At 39.9% G+C, this 27,630-nt stretch overlaps 1 protein-coding gene and 1 non-coding gene across 2 annotated transcripts; one reads left to right on the forward strand and one right to left on the reverse strand.

Moving 5' to 3' along the window:
* Window positions 1-82: 82 nt before the first annotated feature.
* Window positions 83-27,607, reverse strand: adissp (adipose secreted signaling protein). The gene is made up of 6 exons (XM_018705193.2): window positions 27,275-27,607; window positions 23,025-23,128; window positions 14,012-14,151; window positions 7,477-7,615; window positions 5,311-5,436; window positions 83-2,696 (listed from the first exon to the last, which is right to left on the reverse strand). Exons 2-6 carry the CDS (start codon window positions 23,041-23,043, stop codon window positions 2,596-2,598), a joined length of 525 nt encoding a protein of 174 aa, XP_018560709.1. The 5' UTR covers window positions 23,044-23,128; window positions 27,275-27,607; the 3' UTR covers window positions 83-2,595.
* On the forward strand, window positions 3,588-3,658 carry trnag-gcc (transfer RNA glycine (anticodon GCC)). Its single transcript has one exon. It is a non-coding gene; the product is annotated as a tRNA-Gly (tRNA).
* Window positions 27,608-27,630: the final 23 nt, after the last annotated feature.

The raw sequence follows: 27,630 nt of genomic DNA on the forward strand, positions 1-27,630 counted from the left end.
AGTCCAACACTGCTGCGGTGGTGTAGACTGCCACCAGGTGTTGCTGCAATGAACTGACAGAGGCTGCAAGAAGTAACAAAACTCAAACATACACATGTTTTTATTCCATTTTTTTGACATTAAAAATACAAATCACACACACAGGGAGCAGATATCAACAATAAACTGCTACATTCCTGAAACAGTAACCTACTGAGCACTTTAGTTTCACACTAACAGGGAACAGACCAGATTTGACCTATTATGCACAAGCAAACGTCAAGTAAATCTATTAAATCTGTACTACACCGACAGCTTGCGGTCTAACAGAGAAAAATTACACACAGAGTCATTTCCTTTAAGGCTGAATGCATTCAATAAGGATATAACAGAAAGAAAAACAAATGACGAAACGTGATTATTGAGAAGGAAAAAGAGGAAGAGGGGTATTGGTAGGAAGATGGCAGTGCAGCCAGATCATGGCACTTGCTCTTTAAGCACAAATGTAAATTAAGCCGAGCTGACAGGCCGTTATGGTGATCATGCCTGTCGACTCTCACTCTCTGATCTGCACTTGTGCTGTGATAAAAGCGATGGGACTCAGAGTCTGACTGAGGCAAGCTGGTGGATGTGGTGGGATTAAACACTAGAAAGACAACAAACAGGCTGGATTGTAACGGTAACACTCTCCTGAACCCACACACCTTTTTTTAAATTTATTTTTTATTTTCCCTCGTCTGATCACGTACAGTCCCAGTACTCACTCCACCTCCCTGTTGCTGGTGCACGTGTTTGTCTGGTAGTTAGTTAAGGATGTGCAGTTGATGGTAAAACAACATCAGGCTCAAGTAAAGTGAAAACAGGGCGGTGTAATGAAAGGCACTTGAGTCGCGTGTGTCTTTCTGAAGGCGTCATGAATTTAAACAAAAGACCTCCTAAACCTCACTGGACTGGCTGCAGCAGGGCTTTCTTAAAGGAAACATCCACCCAAAACACATTACAGCTAAAGCTGCAACCAATCATTATTTACATCGAATAAACTAATGATTATTATCTTGATTAATTGATTAATAACCCTTATGGATAAGCAGTATAGGCAACGGATGGATGGATTAATGGATTAATAGTTTGGTCTATGAAAAGTCAGAAAATACTGGAAAAATACTGATCAAAATTTCCCCAGAGACCAAGATGATGCATTCAAATGTTTTGTTCAGTCCAAAACCCAAAGAGATTAAACTTGCAACGATGTGAAGCAAAGAAATGAAGAGAGCACTCTCATTTCTAAAGCAGGAACTGGAGAATTTCATAAATACTTAATCAATTATCAAAATAGCTGTGGATTAATTTTCTGCTGATAACTGATAACTTCTGGTCTATTTAATACCCTTAAAAACAGCTGCTGGTTTTGTCCAAAGTGTTCAAATTCTGTGGAGATGTTTAGAGCGAAACTATGAAAACATTTTATGGCAGAAATTTTTTAATCAGTGATTTGAAACATCAACAGTTGGCCTCAGATTTTGGCGTCACTTTCTCACAATAAAAGAGACAGTGCCTCTCACTATAGATGCACTACTTTTCACATGGTACACAGGGAAAATCCATCATTACTTTCCATTTTTCATGACAGGAAAACTCCTCTTCACTCTCCATGATATCATCATATACACTTCCTGAATCAACTCCACAGCCCATTCTTTGGGTTTGACTAAAAGGCAGTCTGGAAAAAAAATACATAAAACCTAAACAGAAGAAGTCAGGGTAGGTTGAGGTAAAGAAGTGTCCATTACAACCCCTGAAATGTGCTGAACCTGACAGACTTTAGTTTTATAACTGTTTAAAAACGTCAAAGTTGGATTTTTCCTTTAAATGGAGAAACATGGGTGAACACTGCAGCAGAGCTTTCACACTGAGGAGCTTTAAATGCAGTGGTCTGCAGTGCCCCCTTGTGGTGAAACTGACACATTACAGGCTCAGCACCACTTCTCAGTTCAGCTGTATTTCCCTGATTTGTGCAGATTTGTTCCTTCAGTTTCAAGCTTTTGAAATTAATAAACAAGCCCTTATTTACACCCTCACAACTATAAATTTACGTGGGATAAAGTTTGCACTTTTTGCAAGTTAAAAGAAAACAATGAACTGGAGCGGCAGGAGGCAGTGAGGGAGATCTGAGGCTGCACTGATTTAAAGAGCACTGCTGCCCTCTAGAGGTTCAGAAAGGAAAACGCAGAATGGCAGCAGAGGATACAGTTGAAGTCAGGATGAACAAAGGAAATTAGGAGGAGCGTCAGGAAAAGGAGCAGAATGTGACAAAATGTCCGTTCAGATGCTGCCGATGTTGAGGTGAAAGGAATGTTTTTGTATGTAAATGTTCTCAGGACACAGATATCCACTTCCTCTGAGGTCCAAAACTGAACTCAACCTGGGGTGAACCACACTGGTGACAGAAATGCTGCACACGGCACCAAAATCATGTGTGTTTCTTTTCCTATCTGTGAAGATGACAGGTGTGTGTATTCTAGTAGGTGTACAGCTCTATTATGACAGGTGTGTGTGTGTGTGTATATATGTGTGTGTGTGTACTTCAGGTTGTAAAGAGGAGCAGGAACTTGAGATTTAGTCAAATCCTTGCCAGTCACTCTGTTCAGAGTCGTACTCCAGCTCCACTCCGATGCAGCGAACTCCCTCCAGCAGCATGGGCGTACCGTGGTGACGATCTGAACCAGAGAGAGAGAGAGAGAGAGAAAATCTAAATATTAAGCACAAGTTCCTTCAGGCTCCACATCCTCAGTTTTGTGGCAGATCTGGCATCATATATGTTGTTTACTGTGCTAATAAAATAAACACTTTCCAAGAGCAACTAACTTTATCACAATCAGTCAGAGAAAAGATTATTGCAAAAAGACTTGCAGAAATAACTGGCAATTAATATTTATGTTCAGGCAAATAAACAAAAAACAGTAAAGTTGCCCTCTTCTTTTTGATAATAAAGTCTTTTTAGTTAAGTCTTGTGGCAGCATTTTGCATAAGCTGGAGAGAAGCCACTGACTTTAGCCAGAGACGCAGATGAAAAGAAAGTTTAACAAAATCTATAAGGATAAAAACTGATCTGATTTTGGCGAATATTCTCACTAAATATAAACCCTGAATAAACTCTTGTTGCTTGATTTTCAAATCAGTCTCTGCAGTGTGCACATGGTGTGGGAGAAAGCCCTGACTGAGAGGCTCTGTTTAGGCACAGCAGATCCCCCTCACGCCCCTCCTTCACGGAAGTATCTGCTTACACACAGCTCACGACCCTCCCATAAGAAACCGCCCACGTAGAAGTCTGCACTCCCAAGTAGAGCAGAGCACGATAGGAAAATAAAATCACAGAAGACACAGGAGCTCAGGACTGTATTCACTGTACTATCAGGATCTGCAGTTCTCTTTCATCGTGCCTTGAGTCTAACCTTAGTCAGTTTTGGTAAATACTGCCTGTGCTTCATTTTTTCAACCATCTGTCACAAAACCACAAAGTTTAGTGTGTCTCACCTCGTGTAAATGTGCCACAGTGAGCACTGACCTCACTGTTCACTTCCGGGACTGCACAAGTGACTCACACAGATGCATTGGTGGTTCAGTGGTAGAATTCTCGCCTGCCACGCGGGAGGCCCGGGTTCGATTCCCGGCCAATGCAATGACCTTTTCTTTTTCTTTTTTTTCTTTTTTTTTTTTTCCCTCCCCCCTTCATCAATCTCTACTACACCATCAAAACTGCCCTTTACAATTTTCAAGGAAGTTGCTTATTTTATCCATCCAACAGTCTAAACCCAAAGATATTTGATTTACAATGAAATAAAACATAGAAAAGCAGCAAATCCTCAGGTTTCAGAGGCTGGAACCAGCAAATATCTCTGTAGTTGCTACATGAATGATTTAAACGATTAAACATTTATCAACAGTTGCCAATTTTTTGTTGTGTTATTATTTTATTAACTATTACAGCACTAATTATTCCCATAAAAACAACTCAAAGATTTGAATAAGTTTCATAAAATGTATTGACCGCTGCTAAATTTCACAACAATCAGCACAATATCTAATAAGGAAAGTTTTAAGATTTGTATATATTCAAAGCAGCCTAAACACTGAGCCTACTTATAGTACGATGTTAATTTATACTCACTCAGTCACTGATCTAATAGCAGCAGTGCAGTGTAAGAGTAGTAATGGAACATAGAGTTTAATCCGTTGATCTGGTTGCTGTCCAGGCCTCAATTACCCACAGACATCTGGACAGATGTTCAGGCCATGCTTTGTGAGTAAAAATAAACACTCACCAACAGAACCACCATTCATCCTCAAACACACAAATGCATGCATACAGAAATACACACACAGGTTCTACTATATTTACACAGGCACAGATGGAAACACACATACGCCCCCTTTCCCTAATTCTCCATCTGCTGACACAAACACCAGCAGCTAATGCAGTCTCACTGACACTGATTTAAGTGGAGAAAAATGCAAATTCATTCCAGGCTCTGCTTTAAAATAGCAGGAACAATAGAGCTACAGTGTAGGAGAGCAGTTTTTTATTGTCTAGGAGATTTCTATTTTAAAATTTAAATCCATTGAGCAACTTTTTAAACAGCACTTCAACAATGATTTGATATTCTAGTGTTTTTATTTTCAGTACAATATAAGTTCTGCTGGTTTCTTATAAAACTTTATCATAAAAAAAAATCTGTTTGTTAATTTAACTCTTTATTTTTAAGGGCTGTTGGTGATGAACTTGTGATTTAGTGTTGTTTAAGTGACTCTGACCCTAAATTCAGACTCACCAGCAGGAGGCAGCAGTGCACCAGAGAAGACACTACATGATCAACCTCCTGGTCAATTCTGACTTAGAAATTAAAACAGACAGAAATGAGCGACCCCCAGATGTTGTGGTAAATCTACTGGGCCTCTAATTGTTAAGTCCCTGCAGCTATTTTGATAATGAATTAATCATTTAGGTTCAAGCTCTGGTTTAGTATAAGCATTTGCTGTTATGACTGTGGTCTTGCCTTAGTAAATGGAGTATTTGGGTTTTAGACTGTTGGTTTGGACAGTATAAGCAATTTGTTTATGACATTGTGGTTTTATCACTTCTTCATGGTCACTCCGGTCGCAGAATGACAGAAACAGGGAAGTTGAGGAATCTGAATTCAAAGCTTTTTAAGACTTTTCACAACCTACAGATGTCCTGCTGTGTTTACCCAACTCACTCTGGCTGTTAGCTGTATACACAGATGGCACAGAAAAATTAGATCATTGTCACTTAAACTGTTAAAGTGGCCTCACCCATGACTCTGGCGTGAACTTTGACTTTGACACAGGCGTCTTCGTTGGTCTCACTCAGCAGCAGCACCTCCTCGCACAGAACTCCCTCCTGCTGGGCCATGTACTCGCACGTCACCTTCAGACCTCCTGGAAAACACAGATTGGGTTTCCTGTGAGTTGCCAAGTTTTTTCAACACACAAACACATTTTTGTCTTTGTCTCTGTGCCTGTGTCAATATTTTGAACATGGATCAGACTGATGCTAGACAGACCACTGTCAGGCCAAAGGAACAAAATGTCAAGATGATGAAAAACACATAAACACAGCTGACTATATTAAACACACAGACGAACCACTTTAACATCAGCTGACACACACACACACACAGGGAGAGTGTAATATAAAGGGTGTGACAGTGAGCTGAAAGTAAAGGTCAGTAACCTGCTTTGGTTACAGGCACGTAGTGGTCACGACTCCCAGAAACATTAGAGGATCACCTTTGGCCCAAATTAGCAGGTTTAGCAGTGAGAGTGAAATCCAGTAAAGACTCACACATGTTCAAGTTTGTTGTTACACCTCTTTCATAGAGCTTCTGTTTTTTGTTTTTTTTTGCCTGCACAGGTGCCAGATGTTTGGGGGTTTTTACCTGTGACAGCGCTGAGTGACAGGAATTCAAGTCAAACAGGGAAAACATAGGAAAGTCAGTTTTGTTTTTATGATTCCTCAGAGATGGATTGCTGAGCTAACACTGTCTGAACTGTCTACTGCTGTAATCCTCAGCCATCTGGTACTCTGTGCAGCCTGAAACACTGCTGCTCACAATTACTTCAAAACATTTCACTCAGATCTGCCGACAACAAAAATAAGCACATACAAAACTTGTTTATTACACAGTGAATGAGTGTTGCATTGTAAGTGGCTTAGAAATTTAACTTGAGATAAGGTGCTATGTGACAGGCAAAAACCTACTATTAAGAAACACATTGCAGAGCTCTGTTTGCAGCTTGTAGGACCTGAGGCAACATCCTCACAAGAATACTTGAAGAGAGATCTGATAAAAACTTGACACACCAGAATTAAAATAAAAACTTGACACACCAGAATTAAAATAAAAACTTGACACACCAGAATGTAACATAGTGGAGTAATAATGTTGCTGTGTCATTTATGTGTTGGCTTCAGCCTACAAAGTGTGGGAGGGGTTAAAGGTCAGAAACTGCAGGCAGAAGAGAAATACTTCAGTCTGGTACTGATATATGATCTTACTTTATCCAGCTTGTGCAGATATGTTGTGGTAATTTTGCCCTATCTTACTCTGAAACAGCACTGATCTTGTACTGACAAACATTGTTGAGGAGAAGAGTCCAAAGAGGTGGAGGTACACAACTTTTTTTCCTCTCTTTTTTTTTTTTTTTTTACAGTTTCAGTTTAATTCTTTTACCCCTGAACTGTGTCCTTCCTCAGTCCACCTCTGAAGTCCAGATGGGAGAAGTTCTGAGTTAATCAAAATGTTAATATGTTTATAAGTTATTACTGTGCACTCACAGCAATTAAGCTTTAGAGCAGCAGAGAGTCATTTTCTGTCTTTTTTAGCCCTGGGTCTCGCCTCTCAGGCAACATACATTCTACCCTATCCTCTTTGTGGCTGTTGCTGAGGCTGGAAGCTGCGTAAGAGGAAAAACTGCAGACACAGCTCAGGGCTAAAACTTCTCATCGATCGAAGATAAGGCTGGAGAAGATGAAAAGCCTGTGAACCAAACCTGCACCCTTAGAGCTGTGAATACTGTGGTTAAAGTACGAACGATATTAACAGCACTGCTCACGTCAGTAATATAAACCAAACCGTCATTTTCAGGAAGCACCTGCCTTCATTAGCAGGTTTATCTTTCTTAGCCACAACCGGTTAAACAGGGGCAGAGTGACAACAATCTGACACAAACTACGCCCCCTGTCTATCTACCTCTAGCTACTGTGCAGACCCCAACAAAGCTACAATATACAGTTTTGTCAGACTGCTTCAAATTCAAGACGCTTACAAAAACCTAATAAGTTATATCACTACAATTCTGAATGATACTCTTTCTGCTTTGACACAGGTTTTATAACATATTTTGAAAACTAATTTGAGGCACAAACACAGTGTTGTTTATTCATGTTGTGTTTTCCGCATCCTCCTGCGAGCTTACCCTCCGGTGCCGGTGTGATATCAGTGATCCGGAGGTGTGGACTGGGCACAGGTGCCGGACACACATCCTTCCCCAGAGCTGGGACCTCGGGCAGGTTGAACACTATTTCGTATCGGTGCTGCGTCTTTAGGAAGCCAACCTACAACAAGGGAGAGGGAGATATGCTCATAAGGTTGAAAGGCGAAGAGTCAAGTGAAGATTTAGCGATTTGGCGGAAATACAATGGCTTCTTTCTCAGTCCCATAAACTTTGGACTAATCCGACTGTACCATAGGGAGAGAGGGGTGGGCTGAAAAGAGAATAATGGAGAAAGAGGGATTTATACTGAGGGGAAACAGGCTTTGGCTTGGCCTCAGGTCACATACTATAAATCCACTACAGCTCAACAAATAAAGGATTAATTTTTATGAGTAACATGGATAAGTAATTCTCATAAACACTTCACTGTTGGGCTGAGTTTTCCTTGAAGGAACCCTCTAATTGAAATCATTACTTATTGCTCTGGTGATTTTAATAATCCCCTCACCTCTGCCAGATTGGCAATTTTAGCCTGATGGGAAATAAATGTGAATTACTGTCTGGATTTCACTCAACTCCAAAATCTTCCAACAATACTGATCCCAGGTGAATGGATCTGCCAGCAGTTCAAGAGTCTAATCTTATTCAATTCTGCACCTCCTACATCAGTGTAGAGGCTGTAGTGGAGACTCTCCAACAGCCTGATGAAGGCCAACAACGACCCCCAGAGGAAAGAGCTAAATCGTATTGAAATAACAAGCTGGATTTCTTGTATGGTAGAAATGGAAAAGTTAAAACTCTCTGACCTCTGCTGTTCTTTGGCAGAGCAAGAGCCTTCATGTATATGACAACAATACTCCATTCCCAAACTTAGAAACTAAGAACTAACTACAAAACTTAACCCTTGTGTTGTCCTCTGGGTCAAAGTGACCCGGCGACCGACAGTGTGCCTTCGTGTGTGTGTGTGGTGTGTGTGTGTGTGTGTGTGTGTGTGTAGTAGGATTTGTTATTGTGGATGACATTTGTGATTCTGAAACGGTTATCTTTTGTTTCTGAATAATAGTAAGAAGAAAAAAGGAAACAGAATACGAAGGACAACAGGAGGGTTAAGCATCTTCAAAATGTGATTTGATGGTCAACTTAACTTAAATACTGACTATATTTTCAAGAAAGCATGAGCTACTATTACTTATAGAGCTAAAGTTCCTGGAAATCATATATAAGAATCTGGTGGAGAGTATTTTATTTTTCAACATGTTCATGTGGTTTTAAAAGTTATGGGGAAGCTTGAGATGCAACCGAGTGAGAGACTGAATCCTGTATAAAAAGATGCTGCAGCTGTTCATCTCCTAAAACTGTCTGTTTGGTGAAGCTGAACACGGAAAGTAAAGTTCTGAGCTAACTAACTAACTATTAGGGGTAATATTAATGATCTGGCTCCTATTTTCAGCAACATTTATTATCCTAGATAGTTCAGTTAAAAGACGATTCCTTCACACTGAAGATTCCCCACTTTAGTTATTGATACAATAAATAAATCCTCTTGTTACAGTTGTCAGTCAACAGAGCATTATTCAGTAACAATTTCATCATGGAAGTCATTTACTGAGTAAAAACACCAAGATATTTGTTGGGCTCGTGGTCTCAGATGTGAGGATATGCTCTTTTTTCTGCTTTACATCACTGAATATTAAATCTAAAGGCTTCACCTACTATTTTCAAACATTTTATAAACTGAACAATGAACTTATTAATCTAAAAAATACTGATAATGGCAAAAGTTCATCATTAGCCATTAACAAGAATGTTCATCAGACTGGACATAAATTTTCAGACTGCTTGACAGCAGGTGGTATGATAAAATTCATACAATTGTTAATACCCACATACAAAAAGGAGTTTATATGGCAGACAAGTGAAAGAAACAGTGGTGTGAAGAATGATGTAGTGGTAGCTGCCTAAAATTTTAGCAAAGAGAAAAATTCATGAGGGAATCGTGACAGAGAGGAGTGAGGAAAGCCTCACAGAGGAGTCAGGATAAAATGAGAGACAGCGAGAGAGAGAGGGAGACAGCAGGGAAGTGCAGGCAGCGAAGAGATAAGCCTAAAGCGCCTGCAGCTAGAGCTGAAAACGGCAGTTTCAGCCCCACACGACCCCTGGTTAAAGCAACGGGCGGAGCAGAGGCTGCAAACAGCATTAAGTGAGAGGGGAGAGAGAGAACACTGGAGGAGCACTGCAGAGAAAAACAATAATCATTCTGTGAGTACAGTCCCACGCATGTCTACAGACTGAACTGTCTCTGACATGTGACTTATTATGAATTTTATGCTGCGGATTTCGACAATAACAACAACAAAACAGAGTTCAGGTTGTGAAGTGCGTCAATAAAGGAGATAACTGAAAAAAATAACTGATACTAAACATCATTTCAGTCAGTAAGCAGTTTAAAGTCATTCTTGTTTATGAGTCTGCTGCATGTGGCGGCTGAAGGTGGATACACCCAGAGAGTTCATCCAAAACAATGGTGTAATTCTTTAGTCAGGTTGAAGGGAAATACCACACATTTTATGAAGTTATATGTCATCTCAGTTCACCAAGACAGTTCATTCAGTACTTATGAAAATAAAACACTGGTTGTTGACCAGAAACTGGAAAACCTTACATGAATGATGTCACTGAGAAGTAAAGAGAGGCAATCCTCCACAGACGGCGAATAAGACACTGACTTATACGCTCTTTTAAATCCTGGTTTATAGCAACGCTAGAAAATAAAATTTTGTTGTTGTTTTGTTCTGTAAAAGTGGCATTCGTTCACACAGATTATCTAACTTGAATTAAGGTCGTATTCAGAGTAAGCATAGCTCAATAAATAAACCAGAGCTACTGAACTTTCAGAATTGTTTGCCTGTGGAGTGATGGTGAGAGTTCATTCGCACACTGGCTGTCCCGTATCACACAAAACAATGTGAATTTAAAAATGTGTGGGCTCTGCAACAACACATCGTCAGCTGATAACTGTAGCACTGGCAGCTGCTCATTTCCATGTCCTGCCTCAATCAGAAACAAGAGCGCGCACAAAGAAAAATAAACAAGTATTATGTGCTGTTTCGATGTGACCCTGCCCGTCTGTGAAATTTTAATAACCTTTGTAAGAACTGGTATTCATACAGCTGTTGTATGCATGCCGCTTCCATCCCACACACTCCCACCTCATCTTCGGTCTGCCTGTGCGGATCGCCAAAACCCCCCACCCCCCCACCCCAACCCTCCCGGACGTTTCCATAGCAACGCCACCCCCCTCAGCTCCACGATGAGCCACGACGCCGGGCTGACAGTACTCTGTGCCCACTCTCGAGCACGCTTAAAGAGCTTTGAGAAACACGCACACACTCACACACGAAACGGGCTGCTCTGTAACTGTGAAGGTCACAGCCAAGTTTGCAGTCGGTCGACGCGTGCACACACAGCTTTTAAGCAAAGTGATTTTGCTGTGAATTAGTTTCAACACTTGGAAAGGCTTAGTTACAGTCAGCATGTACAGAACTTTCCTTTGGGATTTTAGTATGACTGAGAAATTGTGGAGGAAGAAAAAGCAACCTGAAAGCCCTCTGAAGGTCTCTATTTGATGACTATTAGGGCATCTATACCATTTAAATACTGAAATCATATTATACTGTATAATTTAAAGCAGGAAAAGTCATACTAACCTTTAAATATGCCAGCTCCTTCACTGAGAAATAAAATGTAGAGAGGAATGACAGAGCTGTTTGTTGAATCTATCATCTGAGTGAGAAGGTTAGGGTTATTCAGTGGCATTCAAAGGGGTAGAAAATGAGAACAAAGACAGCTTTAGTCATTCTGTTATATTGATATAAATGATTCTAGGTCATACTCTACCTGCAGGCAGGACATTTTTTCAAAAGCCATCCAGAAAATGTGAGCTACTTAAGATACACTTCATTTTCTGTGCCAGCCACTTGGACAGGAAGAAATTCATGACTTGTTAGAAAAATCATGAGGTTGGTCCTCCGCCTGTGTGCATGTCTTTTCACCAACATTTAGATCAGTGTTTCTGATTTGCTTGTGCATAAGGTGTTATTATTACACTGTCGACAATGTTCTTTTTGTGATACTCTTGGGCGTCCTGACATTTGAAAACAAGACTAGGAGTCTTTGTGAGCCACAACAGTGCTTTGAGCTAAATGTTAGCACATGCTCACAGTGCCGATGTTAACAAGCTGATGTTTGGCAGGTATAATGTCAATGTCAAGTGTCATAGCTTGCTAACTTTTGCTAATTAGTAAACAAAATGTACAGCTGAGGATAACCTCTTAGGCCAGGCTACTCAGTATCGTTTATTCCCAAGATGATCCACCATTACTCCTTATGTTTTATTTTAACTTTTTACGATCAGTTTCAACTATTTTTCCAAGCACACATTTCTATCATGTGTAACATTACATGCTAGTATGGCTAAAAAGGTTTTGATTATTAGACTTCCAACGCTCCATTGTCGTTGTTTGGCTCTTGAGTTGAGCACCTCCAGAGTTTAAGAGTTGACAGCAGAGAAAAGATGAGAAGTCTGATATTATTGTTATGTGCCTCTATAGCCGACAGAGGAGATTAACAGTGATGAGAAAAGACTTTAATCTTCTCCTGGATGTGTCACAGATAAAACCTATCAATGCTCGTGAGCGGACTGACACACTAGCTCAAAGAGTTACCTTCTAATATTATATCCACCACTTGAAAAACAGGGCAGCGAGGGAAGTCAAGACCCTAATTATGACTGGTTACGAGACTGTCAGGGCGAGTGGGAAACACAGGTGGAATTTGTGAGAAGGTAGAGTTGTTTCTCCAAAGGAAACCACTTTCATTTAATATCAGTTTAAAAATGACTACTTTGTTTGATTGGTGGTAATACGTCTGACTATGTCTTTTGGTGTTGCAGCTTGGTTCATGATTCATTTGAAGATGAAATGATTCAGAATATTGTGCCTTTTTCATATTTTGTGTTGGCAACCAACCATTAAGCTGTTGCCTCCCAGTGTTGTCCAACCTGCTCTCTTTTGTTTAAACGGTACACAGTTTTATTGTGAATCTAGTCCACAGAGATATTATTACCCCGACGGGACAATTAACTTGGCCTTGGATTAAGTTATATCTGCTGCACATGGTGTCTATGATGCAGATGGAGACTCTATAATGTCTGTGGGCTGGAAGAAAACTACTGCAGATCATTTTTGATCCAGGGGAGCATGTGATGATGCCAGATGATAACTGCCTGGGGAAAAAGCTAATCAGAATCTTATAAAGAAGTGCCTCTACATTTCCAGTATTTCAGCACAGACTCCTTTAGATTAAACTATTTCATGCCTGATCATCATATGATTACAACATTTGATGTGCTCTATAGATAGAGCATACACATTTAAGGCTTTACTGTGAGTAAAGTGCAAAAAATAATCAGATTAACCCTTTTAAAGCCCGTGCAGATTAATATTTATGTTGTCATGCAAATTATATGTCATGCATGACCTAATGACTCATTTAGTTAGTTAGTTACCGTCCTCCAAGGGGTGAACTTCTTTTTTGAAGCACTGTACATCGCGGGGTAAAATCAGCAGTACACACATCATCAGAGACAAACAGAAATATGTGAAGTACAACAGCAACAGGTTAAAACAACATGAGGAAAAGATGCATAGTTCCCTCAGTGAATCACTCTATTTGGAGCTGCTATGGCTACAGATACCAGAGCAGTACCTGAACCCAGAGGGCAGCACAGTGAAGTGGAGGTTGTGTAGGCGTGTGATGTCCTGTGCTATTGTATCTGCAATGCATGTGACGGCCTTACAATTGAGCTCTGAGGGGCTGGGTGCAGGGAGATCTATGATCTCTGCAGCAGTGTTGGTTATGCATGAGTTTGTGCTGGAGAGCAAAGAAACAGGTGGAGTTGTAAAGCAGGACGGGTTGAACAATACTTTGGTGCAACAGTGGGAGGAGATGGGGACGGGGCGACAGAGTCCTTTGAGCTTACAGATGGTTTTGAATGCCCTTTAAATGCTGGTCGAAGCTGAGTTTATTGTCCAGTGTGTGTGTACAAAAATCATGCTGATTAATACTATTATTAGTGGGAATGAAATCAGCACAAATTCACTCTAATCTGTTCGTGATGCCATCATTCTTGAGTTAGAAAATCTTATCTCTTGTGTGATTACAACAGAACTGATGGGAAGAGAAAAAAAAGAAAGGGGGACAAATGAATTATCTCTACCACTGTGCACTTAGCATGTTCCAGTGGGTCGACTATAAGATGTGATCTTGCAGTGACTGATGATAACACTGACGGTAAGAGGTCGGGGGCAAGGTCCTCTCTTTTGCGGGAATCACAAATTGAGTCACAGGAGCTGAATTTCAAACAGAACATGCAGCCAGAGCAGAAACAGATTTCAAAACAGATCCCACTCATCAGCTGAGGCTATCAAGTGTCAGGATATTGCAACGTTAAACACACCTTGACCATGAAGTTGCTGTCATCCTCCGGGGTCACCATGACGACGGAGTCATGCAGCTTTTCATCGAAGTGAACGTGCGATGGGGCTCCGGCAGCGGGGGGTTCCTCTGAGAAGCGCACACCTCCTGCCTTTCCACAACCTGAGAGAGGGGGAAGAGAGAAAAGCCGCTGAAGGTTAGATATAAACGTGAACACGGACACTCAAGTCCATTTCAAACAGCAGCAGTTGACTCCTTTTAGTGACATAATGGAGTGTGCAGCAGAGTAACGGCAATCACTCAAACCTGCTCTGGTAGTCTGAATGCTCAAGGAGCTGTAGAAAGCTGTTAAGGCCTCAAAGCACACAAAGACAAGTACTTATGCACACATACAATGCAGAATACCCATCATATAGAGTTTTCAGTGCTGTTATCATGGGAACAGTGCTGACAGGACTGAAGGACAGAGAGAAGATTTCTTCATACACAGAAAAGCATGGGGAGAAAACAAGCAAGAGATGGTGAAACTGAGGTGACAGCTGAGGTGGAGGAGTCACAACTTAAAAAGAGGAAAATTATAAAGAGTAGGTGGTGTTTTTGTTAACATTTTGAAACCATGGCTGCAGGGATTTTGCTCCCATTCAGCCCCAAGAGCATTAGGTGCTGAAGCCTGACTCTCCAGTTCATCCCAAAGATGTTGGATGGGGTTGATGTCAGCTCCATGCACCCCACAAAGTTAGCACACTACTGTGTAAAATAACACTGTATGATGTAGTATATAGCAACACTTATACTGAAAGCAAATACAGTGTGCCATCAAACTACTCTTCCCAGTAATATTACATTACAGAGTCTCTACAGGATCTCTGTGGCAAAATAAAGGGGTTAAAGAAGTTTAGACCTTCAAGCTAAACGTATTATTTCCCTTTAGGTTTTGCTGCTCTCCTGTGACACTGAGACATGCTGATATTTATTGTTCTCCTGCCCAGGCATTCACTCCAAGTGTGGGAGAATAGAGACTTGTTCTTCAAATAAACCCCCTCCTCCCAAAGAATAATAATTCTCGGAGACAAACAATTTGTCTGAATTTCTGCTCACAGAGCTTTGGGTCTGATTATAGAGCATCATTTTCCCCAGACGTAAAAGGAGTGTAAAACATATACAGAAGCTAAACAACAAGAGACGGATAAACAAAGCCAAAAGTACTGTATGCTGGCCTGCTCTGTGACACTTAAACAACCTTTCAAATGTTTATTAAATATTCTATTAATAGAAGGATGTCCTTTTAGAGCCCCCAGGACTTATCCATCATTTGAATTCAAATGCCATTTCTCATAGAGACTTTTTGGAAAAGTTCTGTTGCAGTGTCTGTGTGTGACTCTGAGATTACCATATCCAACATCAAACTGTCTATTTCACAAACACACACACACACACTTCCTGGGCACTGTGTTACTTATTACCATCCTTCCAATTATCCTCTATTTATTCAAAACTTCAAAGGTGCTCCAATCAGCAATATGGCCACCGTGCTTGAGCTTTGTTTTCTAGCCAGTATCACTGATTGCCAACTCAAACCCTGTGTGACAACAAGGCATAGATATGCATGTCTATCTGTGTTTCTCAGTGTCTAATCACCTTCTAAAATAAAAAATACACCATTTAACTTCAGAGTCTAAGAGTTTAACGTCAGGTCTTTTGTCCCTGCTTCTCTGGCTAGGATGTATTTATATCCAGTCTCACAGGACATTGAAAACACAAGGCATTTTCACCACCACATTGAACAGGCAACTATAAGGTAACAAAAGTTTCTTTTTTAAAGACAGAGTGAAAACAGCTACAAAGATGACTAAATATGACTAGATTAAATCATGGTTTATTAAAAGATAGCGTATAAAGTTATAGTTAGCTACTGCCTATTAAAATGCCTCGCCCCTTGCTAACATTTATAAGCAAGGCCATCTCTCCCATTAATATGCCAGACCTGAAATATGACTTTAAAGCTGTTCTGGTCAATATTTTCATGTAAACAATGGATCAAATGACTATATGTAATGTGAAACAGTGACTCACTGTGTCTGTGTTGTGTTTAGAGCTTGTTGAAGAAAATCGAGAATGCAGCTTTAAGCACATTGCTTCAGAGCCTTTAAGTCAGGTTTAAACTTTAATCAGGTATTCTTGCCAACCTGACAGCTGAGGAGATTTTATTCTTTGAAGTCTTTTTTTTCCAAAAGAAAAAAAAACACCTTAAAGTTATAAAATGTCTTTTCTTTCTTCACATTTATTGGCAGAGGCTTTTTTTCACCTCCATATCTGGACCAGAAAATACTCCTTTAAGTCAAACATAAGACTTTTATCTATCAGAAGAGAAATCTGACTCCCTCTGCCAAGTCATGATAAGCCAACATTTGGTGAAATTGGTGCCATCTGCATTAATTATTAAGCTAAGAGAGCAGAGCCTAGTAATAATGTAACACTTATCTTGGAGATTAAATCAATAAAAACAAGAACAATGAACATCTCATTCCAAAACAACAGCACGTGTGGTCTGGCAGTGTTATTAAATTAAACAAACCTTAGTCTGTCTTGGAAAGCAGAAAGAAGGATATATGGAGGGATGCAGTTTATATTAAAGCTAATTACACCCCAGTGTCTATATGTTCTAAAATACATTGTGTTTAATATTGAAGAGCCAATCCTATAGTGCATAAATGCTCCAGCCCATTTAACCAAATTCAAACCCTGACTTATATCCTTGCATTACATGGAACACAGGCCATTACTGTCCCACTTGGGCCTGGTTCCATTAAACTTTTATTCAGACTCATATTAGAGATTAGAAATCCTTGCTATCAGCAATGTGGGTCACAATAATGAGTTCAGGAGTTACATCATGTTCCATATGTGCAGGATCAGTGTGCAGAAATGGAAAGTGGAAATGAAGAGTGCTGTTTGCTGCTTGATAGCATAGAACACCTTGTGGTATTACCAATATCCCCTAATGGAAGTTCTAATACAAGATAATGCAAGGCGTACAGTAACTTAAAACAGAATTTATTATTGCTGTGATCCTAGAAGCTGCAATCTCCCAAGTCTCTCCCAAATCCAGATAAAAGATATCAAGTCAGGGATGTGCCAGTGGCTGAAAATGAGTTTGCTTATCTGATGTTGTGCCCTCATTTAAATTCAAAGCTAAAACATATTACAGCTTTTACTTTAATAATGGATCTTTCCCAAATTAATATGTCTACCATTTGAATAAAGTGACACCTACTTATAAAAGATAAGGCTGATAGGAAAGAATATAAAACTAATTTATTGAATGATTAATAATATCTTTAACATCAAACACAGCTACTGATGACGTACAAAGCATTTCTGAATAGTTTCATGGTGGTTTCTGATGTATTATCTCACGACTGCATACATGTACAAATGTAGATCATCTTTCATGATATTTCTCTTTCTTGTCTTACATGCTGAAAAGGCTTTTCAACAGCTTAATGTTGTATCCTTCCTGCACATAGTTTGGCTCCACCACTCCACTGTTCTAATTACAAAAGTCACTCCACAGCTCTCGTTCTACACAAGGGCCGATACTTCATGAAGTCAAGTTCGAACTGGGGCATAATCTGCTCAAACTAATTTGAAAGCAACTCATATACCCTTTCATACAGCAATATTCATTAATGAGCATCAGGAGACAAGTCTGATGAGGTCGTACAGCTGACATTGCTCCACTCATTTCTGGTGCCTTCACTGCCTCACTTAGGTTAGCAGGAGAGTCCTGAGATTTGTAGTCAATGTAGAGTGAGGCATTGCATTTTAGAAAGTCAGCAAACAGCCATGTCATTGTTGGAAACTTTGCCATGTACAGCGTAGAAGGCTAAATGCTTCAAAATGGCAGGACTATGTCAAGCTTATGGTGAATTTTAAGAGCGCCCTCTACTGGACCACAAGGTCAATGTTCTGATGCCCTTATAGACAATAGAGTTACATGTTATTTTTTTCCCCACATTAAAATGAATGTTCAAATTTCTAGTAAAACATGGAAGTCCTCCTTTACTATTCAGAAAAGTCAGACACTACTCAGTTTTGACTCTGCATCCTTTCATTTGGTGCACTTGGTGCACTTCACATGGGAGTGGAAAGTGCTTACACTTCAGGATTGTCAGCAGAAAGACTGGTGTTATTTTCTGTACTCTGTTTCCTCCACCAACTATTTTCTAAAAAGTTCAGGGTTAAGGTTAGTCACACAAGTGGAAGTGGAAGGAGTTGAATTTAAGAGCTTCTGACTCACAGATGTTGCATTTAACATCACACACCAATGAAAGTATTCTGTAAGAATATCTCAGGGGGTGTTTTTCCTTCTAGAGAAGAAAGACTCTCCATATGAAGACTTTAAGTTAATGATCTAATCACATGATTGGACCTGCTATTTGAAGTTACTACTCCCACTATAAGAGGATTTTTGCAAGAGACCTAGAGGTTCATACAATAGGGTTCCATGACTGTAATTACGTTCACTTGGCACACACGAGGTTTAATAATGACACGCTTTCGTACTATGAGGCCGTCTATCAGGAGTTAGAGTTGAAAGGGTATTATACCATTCAAAGAGAGGGCGCTTTCATTTGTAATGAGTCTAACTGAACTTTCTTTCCAACATGAGAAATTATCCATTCAATAAATCTGAGAACTAGCTAATGCAAAATCCCCAGAAGCATGAAATGTAAAACTCTTTATTCAGCTCTGCTAATTTAGCCCAGCTTCCTCCACAGGGAGAAATGCCTGAAACGGATGGACGGCAACAATGTTATGTGTATTTTTACAGAACAAGAACTGCAATCAAACATGCCTCAAAGCACACTGCAGAACCACACACAGTCTTATTGTACAGAGCGTGATGTTTGTGGGTGTAGGTGGTCTGCAGATTGATGCCAATTCTCCCCAAGGACAACAAAGCATATGGCCATTTTCAGAAATCAATTCAAAACCGATGTGTGTATGGAGCTATGCTGTTCTTTCACTGTGGATACATTATTTAATTTTGACATAATCTTAATTTAAATTTGATATACAACTAATAATTCATTATTACAAGGATTCCTCAAAGGTGGCTTTGGAAGTTAAGCTTTCTCAGCCGCTTTCTTTCGCTATTTCCTCCCTTTATAATGATTTACTGTATTTTTCTTTTTCTTTTCTTTATCAAGTTGTGAGGTGATCATTGGCTGCATCACTATTCTCCCACCAATATAAATCCCTATCACAAAGTTTTCTTTTAATGATATATTCAGTGTTCTTCAACAATAAAATACAATACAAATTGGTTCAACTTTGTTTCTGGGAAAACATGTTTTTCCATCAGTTTGGTTTGGAAAACTGACTGGATACCCCTGTGCCTCAGCTGCTGTTGCTATGAAGCCAGCCAGAGGCACGAATCACAGCTGTTGAAAATTCAAAATGCTTCATTGTTGGGAACAAAACACAGAGCCATAATTGCCAAATAAATCTGTTTTTAGTTGTCTAATAAGTGTAATCTTTATCTTCAGTTTGTCAAGAGTGAGTGGCCAGAATAACAGAAGCTTAATCTCAGTGATGGTTGGTTCTTAGTTGTTCATCTTCTGTATTGATGATTAAACTGGGGAGAGTTTCGCGCCCACTCAAGCCTTGGAGGTGCTCCATTTGTCAATCACCGTACACTGTTCGTACATCCAAAATAATTCCTCCCACTCTAGGAATCTAAGTAGCAGCAGACAGCACTGTGGAGACAGGGTCTGGCTATGCGAGACTAGTCACTCATCAAGATGTATACAGCAGTGAGTGTTGCAGCTCTACTCGTCCTGACCTGTCCTGTCCTCAGGAATCCTCTTGGCTCAGCCTCAGCAGTAATTTACATGAATAAAAACTAAACTCATCACCTCATGACAAGATACATAAATGTGATTCTTGCTGACATGATGTAAAATGTAACACGAGCAAATCATTCCTAACTTTGCAATGTTTCGGTACTACTGATTTATCTTTATGTGATCAACTATCTGGAACCTGAAAATGCTATTAATTTCTTAAGGCTAACATATCAGTTGCACAGTGTTTATGCAGCAACACTGAGCATTGTGTTGTACCATCCTCAGGTCTCATCTCCATTGTCATCACCATGGTTATTAACATACAGGGCAGCTGGTTGTTACCTTGTTTACACAGGAAAAACATATCTGTCACTGGCACAATTTATTACATTATTTAGTGATCACTTCCCTTTTTTTCCATCACTCAGTGCTGACTTTTGTCGTTTCACTTTATATTGATGTACTTTCACATACACCAACAGTATCAAGGCAGAAGTAGACCTCTGGGCCAAGCCTCTGTGTCAGGCTCATTATCACAATACTGAGCTCTGCGGCCTTTTAGATGGGTTTTGTAATCCCAGACAAAGCAAGAGCGGGGACACACACCAACACTTACCCTCTCAGTAGTGGCAGAACCCATAACCAGACAGCTGCATGTGCATGCACAAATTAACACGCACACGTGCACACACATGCACACCCTGCTGAACTGTCTTATTTCAGATTAATCTCTGTCTGCTTCTGTCCCCTCACTAATCTATCCGTCAGTGTATCTGCCTCTATTCTGCTGAATATTCTGCCTTCTTCTCTCTGAAATCTTTCAAATAAAACCAAAATCTACATGTTTGTGCAGGAAAAACAACAAGTTCAGGACCAAAAAGAAGGACCACATTTGGTTTTGATCAATGCAGCATTTGCAGGCTGGACAACTGAACTTTTTCACTCCTACGCCATTGATCAGCTGTGCTATGTGATTGGTTTTTCCAAAAAGCACTGTGGCCAGCATGTTTTCTAGGTTTACTTCTTGTTTTGATAAACTGGAGTTGTCTCTCCTCCCACTGCAAATCAAAAGCTCCAACAGCTGGTGAGGACATCAATAAACAAACACACCTGGGAGTCTAGCATCTGTTCGCACTGCCACATGTGGCAACAGTCTTTGTATTTAAAAAAAAATCCATCATATTTTAAGTGTACTGCTGGGCAGCCTTTTAGTTTAGACTGCACAAACTCATCTCTGTCTTTATCTTCCCTTCTCTCTCTGCACCTCCTCTACAGCTCCCTTAAGCCCAGTGATCTGTCACTAATTTACACTTGTGGAGTCATCTCACAACAGAAACACAAAAATATGTCAATGACGACATCTGTACTATGAGCTGATGAGCAATGAGCTGAAATAAGTGATTACAGAGGAAAAACTGAGGAACCCATGATTGCCTCTTCTTCTTAAAGAGAAAACAATTAGTCAGTTACTATTTTCAGTATTACTATGTGAGTCAACTCTTTCAATTTGATGATTTGTTGCTTTTCTCTATCTTATGTCACTCTAAACTGAACATTTTGGAGTTTTGGACTGTTGGTTTCTGTACATTAATCAATTGATTCATTAAAGAAAAAAACCTGCAGATGAATCAAAAATGAAAAGAACTGTTAATTGTAGACCTTGTTTCTTCATCACACTACTAAGTGGCAGTAGACTGTATGAGAGTTGACCACCATATGTCGATATTTTCAAAAAGCTTCTAACGTTCACGTGCCAAAAAATGTGGTTTTCAAAAAGCTAAGAAAATATGTACTCAAATTTCTCCACATTAGACTTAAGCTACACAATTTTGAAGCATCAGAGCACTCATATATAAACTATTTTCCTCAACATGATAATACATTCCTCCCTCTCCCTGCAAAAAAGGCAACAAACACTCTTCCTATGACATTTCAGTCCATCTGAGACACATAAAAAAATACATTTTGTAAAATGCCATCAACATGAAGTCAATAGAGAGGCTCCCTTCGCTGCCGCCCTTCATTCAGTGACCTTATCAAAAAGAACAAAGGCCTGCAGAGTGGTCCTTGAAGACAACAAGTACCCATACTCCGCCGGGTAAACGAGGAGGCTTATTCAGTGTAGTAACACTGTATAAACTAGCTGAATCATTTACTGCTCTCTCCCAGGTCGTTCTCTTGCCAACCTCAACTCCAGTTTGTTTTGTTTGACATTCCCGCTTTTGAGGAAATAAATTTGCTTGCCTCAACAAAAATCTGTCATAAAGCTGGTGACATTGACCCGCCACCACTTACACACCCTTTTCCCATGATACCCAACTGAAAGAAACATTGATTGTGAATTTAAATTTAATTGATTAACCTTCCAGAAGTGGCTCAAGGCTGTCTCACTGGTGAAAAGGTTAATTTGGGGTTTTTCTGTACAACAATAAATAATATTGAAGAATTTGTCACTCTGTTTTTTTTTTCTTTTATTACACCCGTCAGTCCTAAGAAACACTGAATGCAGGACAAAGATTAAGGAAGTAATTCACCTACAGCAGATTATAGGATAGAGCTTCAAACATTATGATCACTTCCTGGCTGGGTCAAAGGGCTTATATGCAATGGAGGTAATCCATCTTGTGCACCACAATGTAGCTTTGAACTGTATGTGATTTCCTCTACTACATACACATGTAAACTTTTAATAAATCATTGCCATCAAAATTACAACTGAGGATAAAGTGTTGTTGATTCTGAACCTTCAAAATCAAATGTAAGGAAAAGAGACGGAAGACCTAAAAGGAGAAGATTGAAACTGAACAGGGCCTATGGGAAATCAGATCTGGATTTAGCAGTGGGTTTAACAGTGGGCTGGTTTCCTTTCCCAGACCAGTGGTCAAGACTTTCTCCTGACCTGCCTCACTTCCTCTTAAATACACATATGCAACTCATTTTTCAGCCTGTTGGCAGAGGACTCAATTATTCACTAACTCACTTAATCCAGAGACACATACATTTTGACCCTGGGTTAGCCTTGGCTGCCTGTACCCTGAATATTAAACAGTTTGTCCAGTCTGCCTCCCAAATGTGGAAAATCACTACATGACTTACTGCTGCTTAAAAGAACACCTGAATATGAAAAGTTAGTGAAGATCATGGAAATTACAACAAGCAGTGAACAGAATAATAAAAACTCACCCTTCTTAGCAGCGGCCATGTCACAGGAATCGGTCCAGTAGAGACACACTTGGACATACACTGTCACAGCCTTGTCATCTCAGCAGTCTGACCTGAGAGCAACCCTGCAAAACAAGTTAGAATTGAGAGGAGAATGATGAGAGCAATGCATTTAGCAACAGATAGTGGGAGAGAGAAACAGACAGGAAACAATAGGCAATGATTAGATCAACAGAGGAGCATGAAGAAGATAAGGCAGGAGGTGAAGGTTGTACATGAGAGAGGAATAAAATGGGAAATAGCCACTCGCCACAGTAAGCTTCCTAGGGTGTTTTTCTTCCTAAATCCACGACCTCAGGTTAGCCTGTATTTCAGCTGAGAGCACAGCTGTGCTGAACTAGTCAAGCCAGGAATATCAGGGACTCCCGACAGAGACTTCAATTAAAGGAAAACAACAAAACAGCCTAAGAGGATTAGGTGGGGGCTGAAGCTGCTGTTCGTGGGCTTCGCACAGATGGAGAACGTTCATTACATCTCTGTGAGGTGCTTAATATAAATATGTAAATATAGAAAACACAGTATATCTGTGGGCAGTAAAGTGCATAATGACAAGGTACTGGCAGCACATTAGTGAGAGGATGGTAGACAGGTCTATTTAATCTACTGCAATCACCCTGAAGAGAGCAGCCTCGTTTTCACTGCTGTTACACAACAATAACATACAAGCTCACTGGGGCAAGTTTCTCCAAAGCTGTGACTTTACATAATATTAAAAACCAGGTGAAAGCATTACATGACCACAAATAACTCATTATGTTATTACACAACCCCTGCCCCGAGTGCCAAGTTTGAAAAATAGTGCTACACCCATCTTGTTTTTGTGTTTTCATTGACATGTGATCCGTTTGCCCGACTAGAGAGCATAAGGATTCATACACACAACCTTCCCTTATCAAGGTCAAGATTTATTGACTGTGTATTCAAGAGTGAACTTCGAGGAGTCTTTCCTTTTATGACCAAAACTGTCTGTGGTTTCTAAACAAGGAAACATCTTACAGCCAAGTTTTTGCAAAAGCTTCTTGCTGCTTGATGACTGCAAGTCTACAGTATCCGTACTATGATGACTTTCGAGAGTTGTTTTCAATTCACAGGCCAAAACAGCCAACAGCAGACTGCAAGAAGACCGAAAATGCTTTCTCTCACTCTTTCTGCCAAATTTAACAGATGAGGCTCAGATATGCAGTTATATACGTACATTTCCTATTTGTCCAGCCTTGATAAGCAATCTTCATATCAAAAGTAAGATGCTGCTGGTCTGAAGTCAACTGAGCCAAGTCTGACCTTGTTCTTTGGCTGGTATTTCTGTTTTATTGTTCGTTTTACACATTTTCTAACAGGAACTACTCACAGCTGTGAGACCTGTGGCCCCAAAAGAAACACTTGTGGCTTACACTTCCTTCTTTTGCTTTAGCAAAGACTGGGAACAAAGACGCAGTGAGCCAAGATCAGGCCCAGAGTTGCCGTTTTTCTTCTTCTTTATGAAACAGAAAAACTTACAATGTCAAATCCATTGAGAATAGAAAGGATCAGAGGATGGTCCACTTTTAGCAGTGTAAGATATCAGTGCTGTTTTGAGCACCTAAATGGGTCGCTATGATTAGAAAACCACTGGTGGGACTCAAATGTACCCCACCCCCAACCCCCCAGCCATGAGAGCAGTGCTGCAGTTACACGTGAAGTATGTCTTAAAAACTTTGCAATCTTACAGGTGTTTGCATCAATGTTGTAGGTGACCGTTATCACATCAAATGCATGAATTAAAGCTATTGAATCTCCTTTGATCTCTACCACTGTACACAGCATGTTAAAGTAAAACCTGTCTTTGTAGTCATGGCAACCCATGCTACTGGTAATGAACAGACTTTACTCACCAAGTTAAATACTGAGACCTGGGACTATAGTACTATCATTAAAAAGGAATCCAACAGGGCAGGATATACAAGCAATCAGACAACCACACAAGTTTTAACAAAAACCCCAGTTTGCCAAAGTTCAGAGGAAAAGGAAACAAAAGTGATGATTATTACCCATTGTAATCCATTGTAATCCATTGTAAGTCCAATATAAATATCCATCACTTCCTTGCTGCATTTTGACCTACTGTACTTGCACAACATTCACACTGTTTTCCTCTGTAATTATTACAGACGTCTTCAAGCACTTATGTTCAGTTTAACTCCAAATAAAGTTTTTTAGGTATTTTGGCTATATTGTTGGCTTGTTTACAACCTGTGATCTGACTGCTAGTGTTTTTTGTGCTGATCACGGTGCTCCCAAAGTTATCATAATCATAATCCATAGACATGATGGTAAAACCTTGATAAGTGTAGCCCAGGTTGTAATAAACCTGAATTATGCTATAAGTCTATAATTTTCTTCAAGTTCTTTCTGCAGCAGCTTCAAAGGCTCTAAAGCAGAGCTGTTGAGGGCTGCATGGTGGTTGAATCAGCTGCCACAAAACTTGGGAAAAGTACCAGACCGTATCAGTGTGGTGTGGAGTTACTGGGCAGTTGATTTTTATGTGTGAACATACAAACATGGTGTAACATACAGGATGTGCTGGCAATGTCAACCAGGAATGGGTGTGACCCAAGAGCAAAAATGTGATGAAACAAGTTATTAATAATCAGTAAGAACAGAACTGGTAACGGCTTAAATCACTAATTTAGCTGTTGCTGTATATTCACACTGTGATAACAGCTGCACTGTACAGACTTGTTCCTTCTACAGTCACCTTCAAAGAGTGTGAGCCCTGAGCTTAATTTACATGCATGACCACCTTATTTAAGTCAGGAAGCCAAGCCAAGGCTTTGTTACCAAGAGCTCTCCCTCTGCTCTGTGCCACAGTTGTCAAATTAAAATTGCAGATGCCACAGAGAGCAGCAACAGGTACCCCGCTCCTGCTTTGAATTTATGCTTGTTATTTTTGGGAAGTGATTTTCTGTCCTCCATGTGAAACAGGCACAAGCTGGGAGTGATGGGAAACATGACTGTCACTGTGAGGTTAACATTACCTCACCACACTGATGAACCTATATACAGCACAGTGTAGCTCTTGTTCCATATCTCACCAGTCAATAAGCCGAGGTCTCTGTCTCACTCACTGCGCTATTCATATCTATTTATTCCTGCTGAACATCATACTATGAGTAAACCTAAAATAAACTGTACTATATTAACAACAGCATTATCAGCTCTGTTTACACTGCTGGACTCTGTTGACATACTGCTTTACCGTGTCCTAATACCTTGTACAAACTTCTTTAATTCTGCTCTACATACAAAAAGTACATAAAACAAACACACTGCCAGTTTATTAGGTACACCAAACTAAAACTAATGTAGCCTTTAAGAGCAGCCCCTCAAAAGTTCCTAAATTCATGAAGGTTTTAATGTTCAGTTTTTGTTGAAACTGTGTTGAAGAGGTGTTGATTCAACTGTATGGCTGCAGTTTGTGCTGCTGCATTATACAAAGAGGTGCTTCTGTTGTTTAGCCAAACTGCATTGATTTGAATGGGACGGACAAAGTACTAGGAGAACCTGCCAACATAAAATACAATGCGACAGCACCACAAACTGCAGCCTCCAGAATGATCATACAGTACAATCAACACCCCTTTACCACGATTTCAATAAAAACTCAACATTGTAAACGTCATGAAGGTAGGATTTATAACAGAACTGTTGCATTAGACTGTATCAGTTTTAGCTCTTGATGTACCTAATAAACTGAAAACTGAGTGAACTTTAAGAATCCAAACGTAGAAGTACCCATTTCAGATTCTTAAATAGCATATCATTGGATTATAATTTAAAGTTGGAGCTGGTAATGATTTATTTGATGACTATATTTTGAATTAGTTATCCTAATCTGGAAAGTAACTTGTAACTAAGAGCTTTAAATTAATGTAGTGAAGTAAAAAGTAGTGTTACAAGATTTCCCTCTGCAGTGCAGTACATATCAAGTAGCATAAAAAGGAAATTGTACTTAAGTTCAGTACTTTAGTAACTATATTTAGCAACTTTCCACCACTGGATATCAATATAAACTAAAAGTAACTTACTTCACATTAACAATACAGTTTACACATTAGTTACAGCAACATGAACATCAATTTGTGTTAACGAGCTGTCTTTGCTAGGTGTTAATTTCCCCAAAAAGTTGCCAAACGTAGAACATTTCTTTTGTTTTCCTTATCCGCCATTCTTACCTTACTTCATTCACGATAGGTGAAAGTCGTACATCTACCTGCAGAAACCGTGGTCGTCTGTGTGTGTGGAGGTGCTTGTTGGTGGAGACAGTGCAGCTAGTAACAGCACCAGCAGCTCAAAACACAAACGGACACCAAAACCTCCACTCCCCTCTCTGCTACACTTTCTCTACCCGACAATTTCCGCATTTGATCACGTGGTTTGATCGCGGCTCCTCTTGGGCTGCTTACCCCGTTTTTTTTTTTATTTGTACAGATGGTTTCACATAATAAACGCTCTGCCGGTCGCCTGTAACACCTGAACACCGCTCCTCTCTGCTCCGTACAGCTGAGGAGTGAGGATGAAAGCTGGGGGT

The sequence above is a fragment of the Lates calcarifer genome, linkage group LG14 (genome assembly GCF_001640805.2).
Source record: "Lates calcarifer isolate ASB-BC8 linkage group LG14, TLL_Latcal_v3, whole genome shotgun sequence".
Taxonomy (NCBI): domain Eukaryota; kingdom Metazoa; phylum Chordata; class Actinopteri; family Centropomidae; genus Lates; species Lates calcarifer.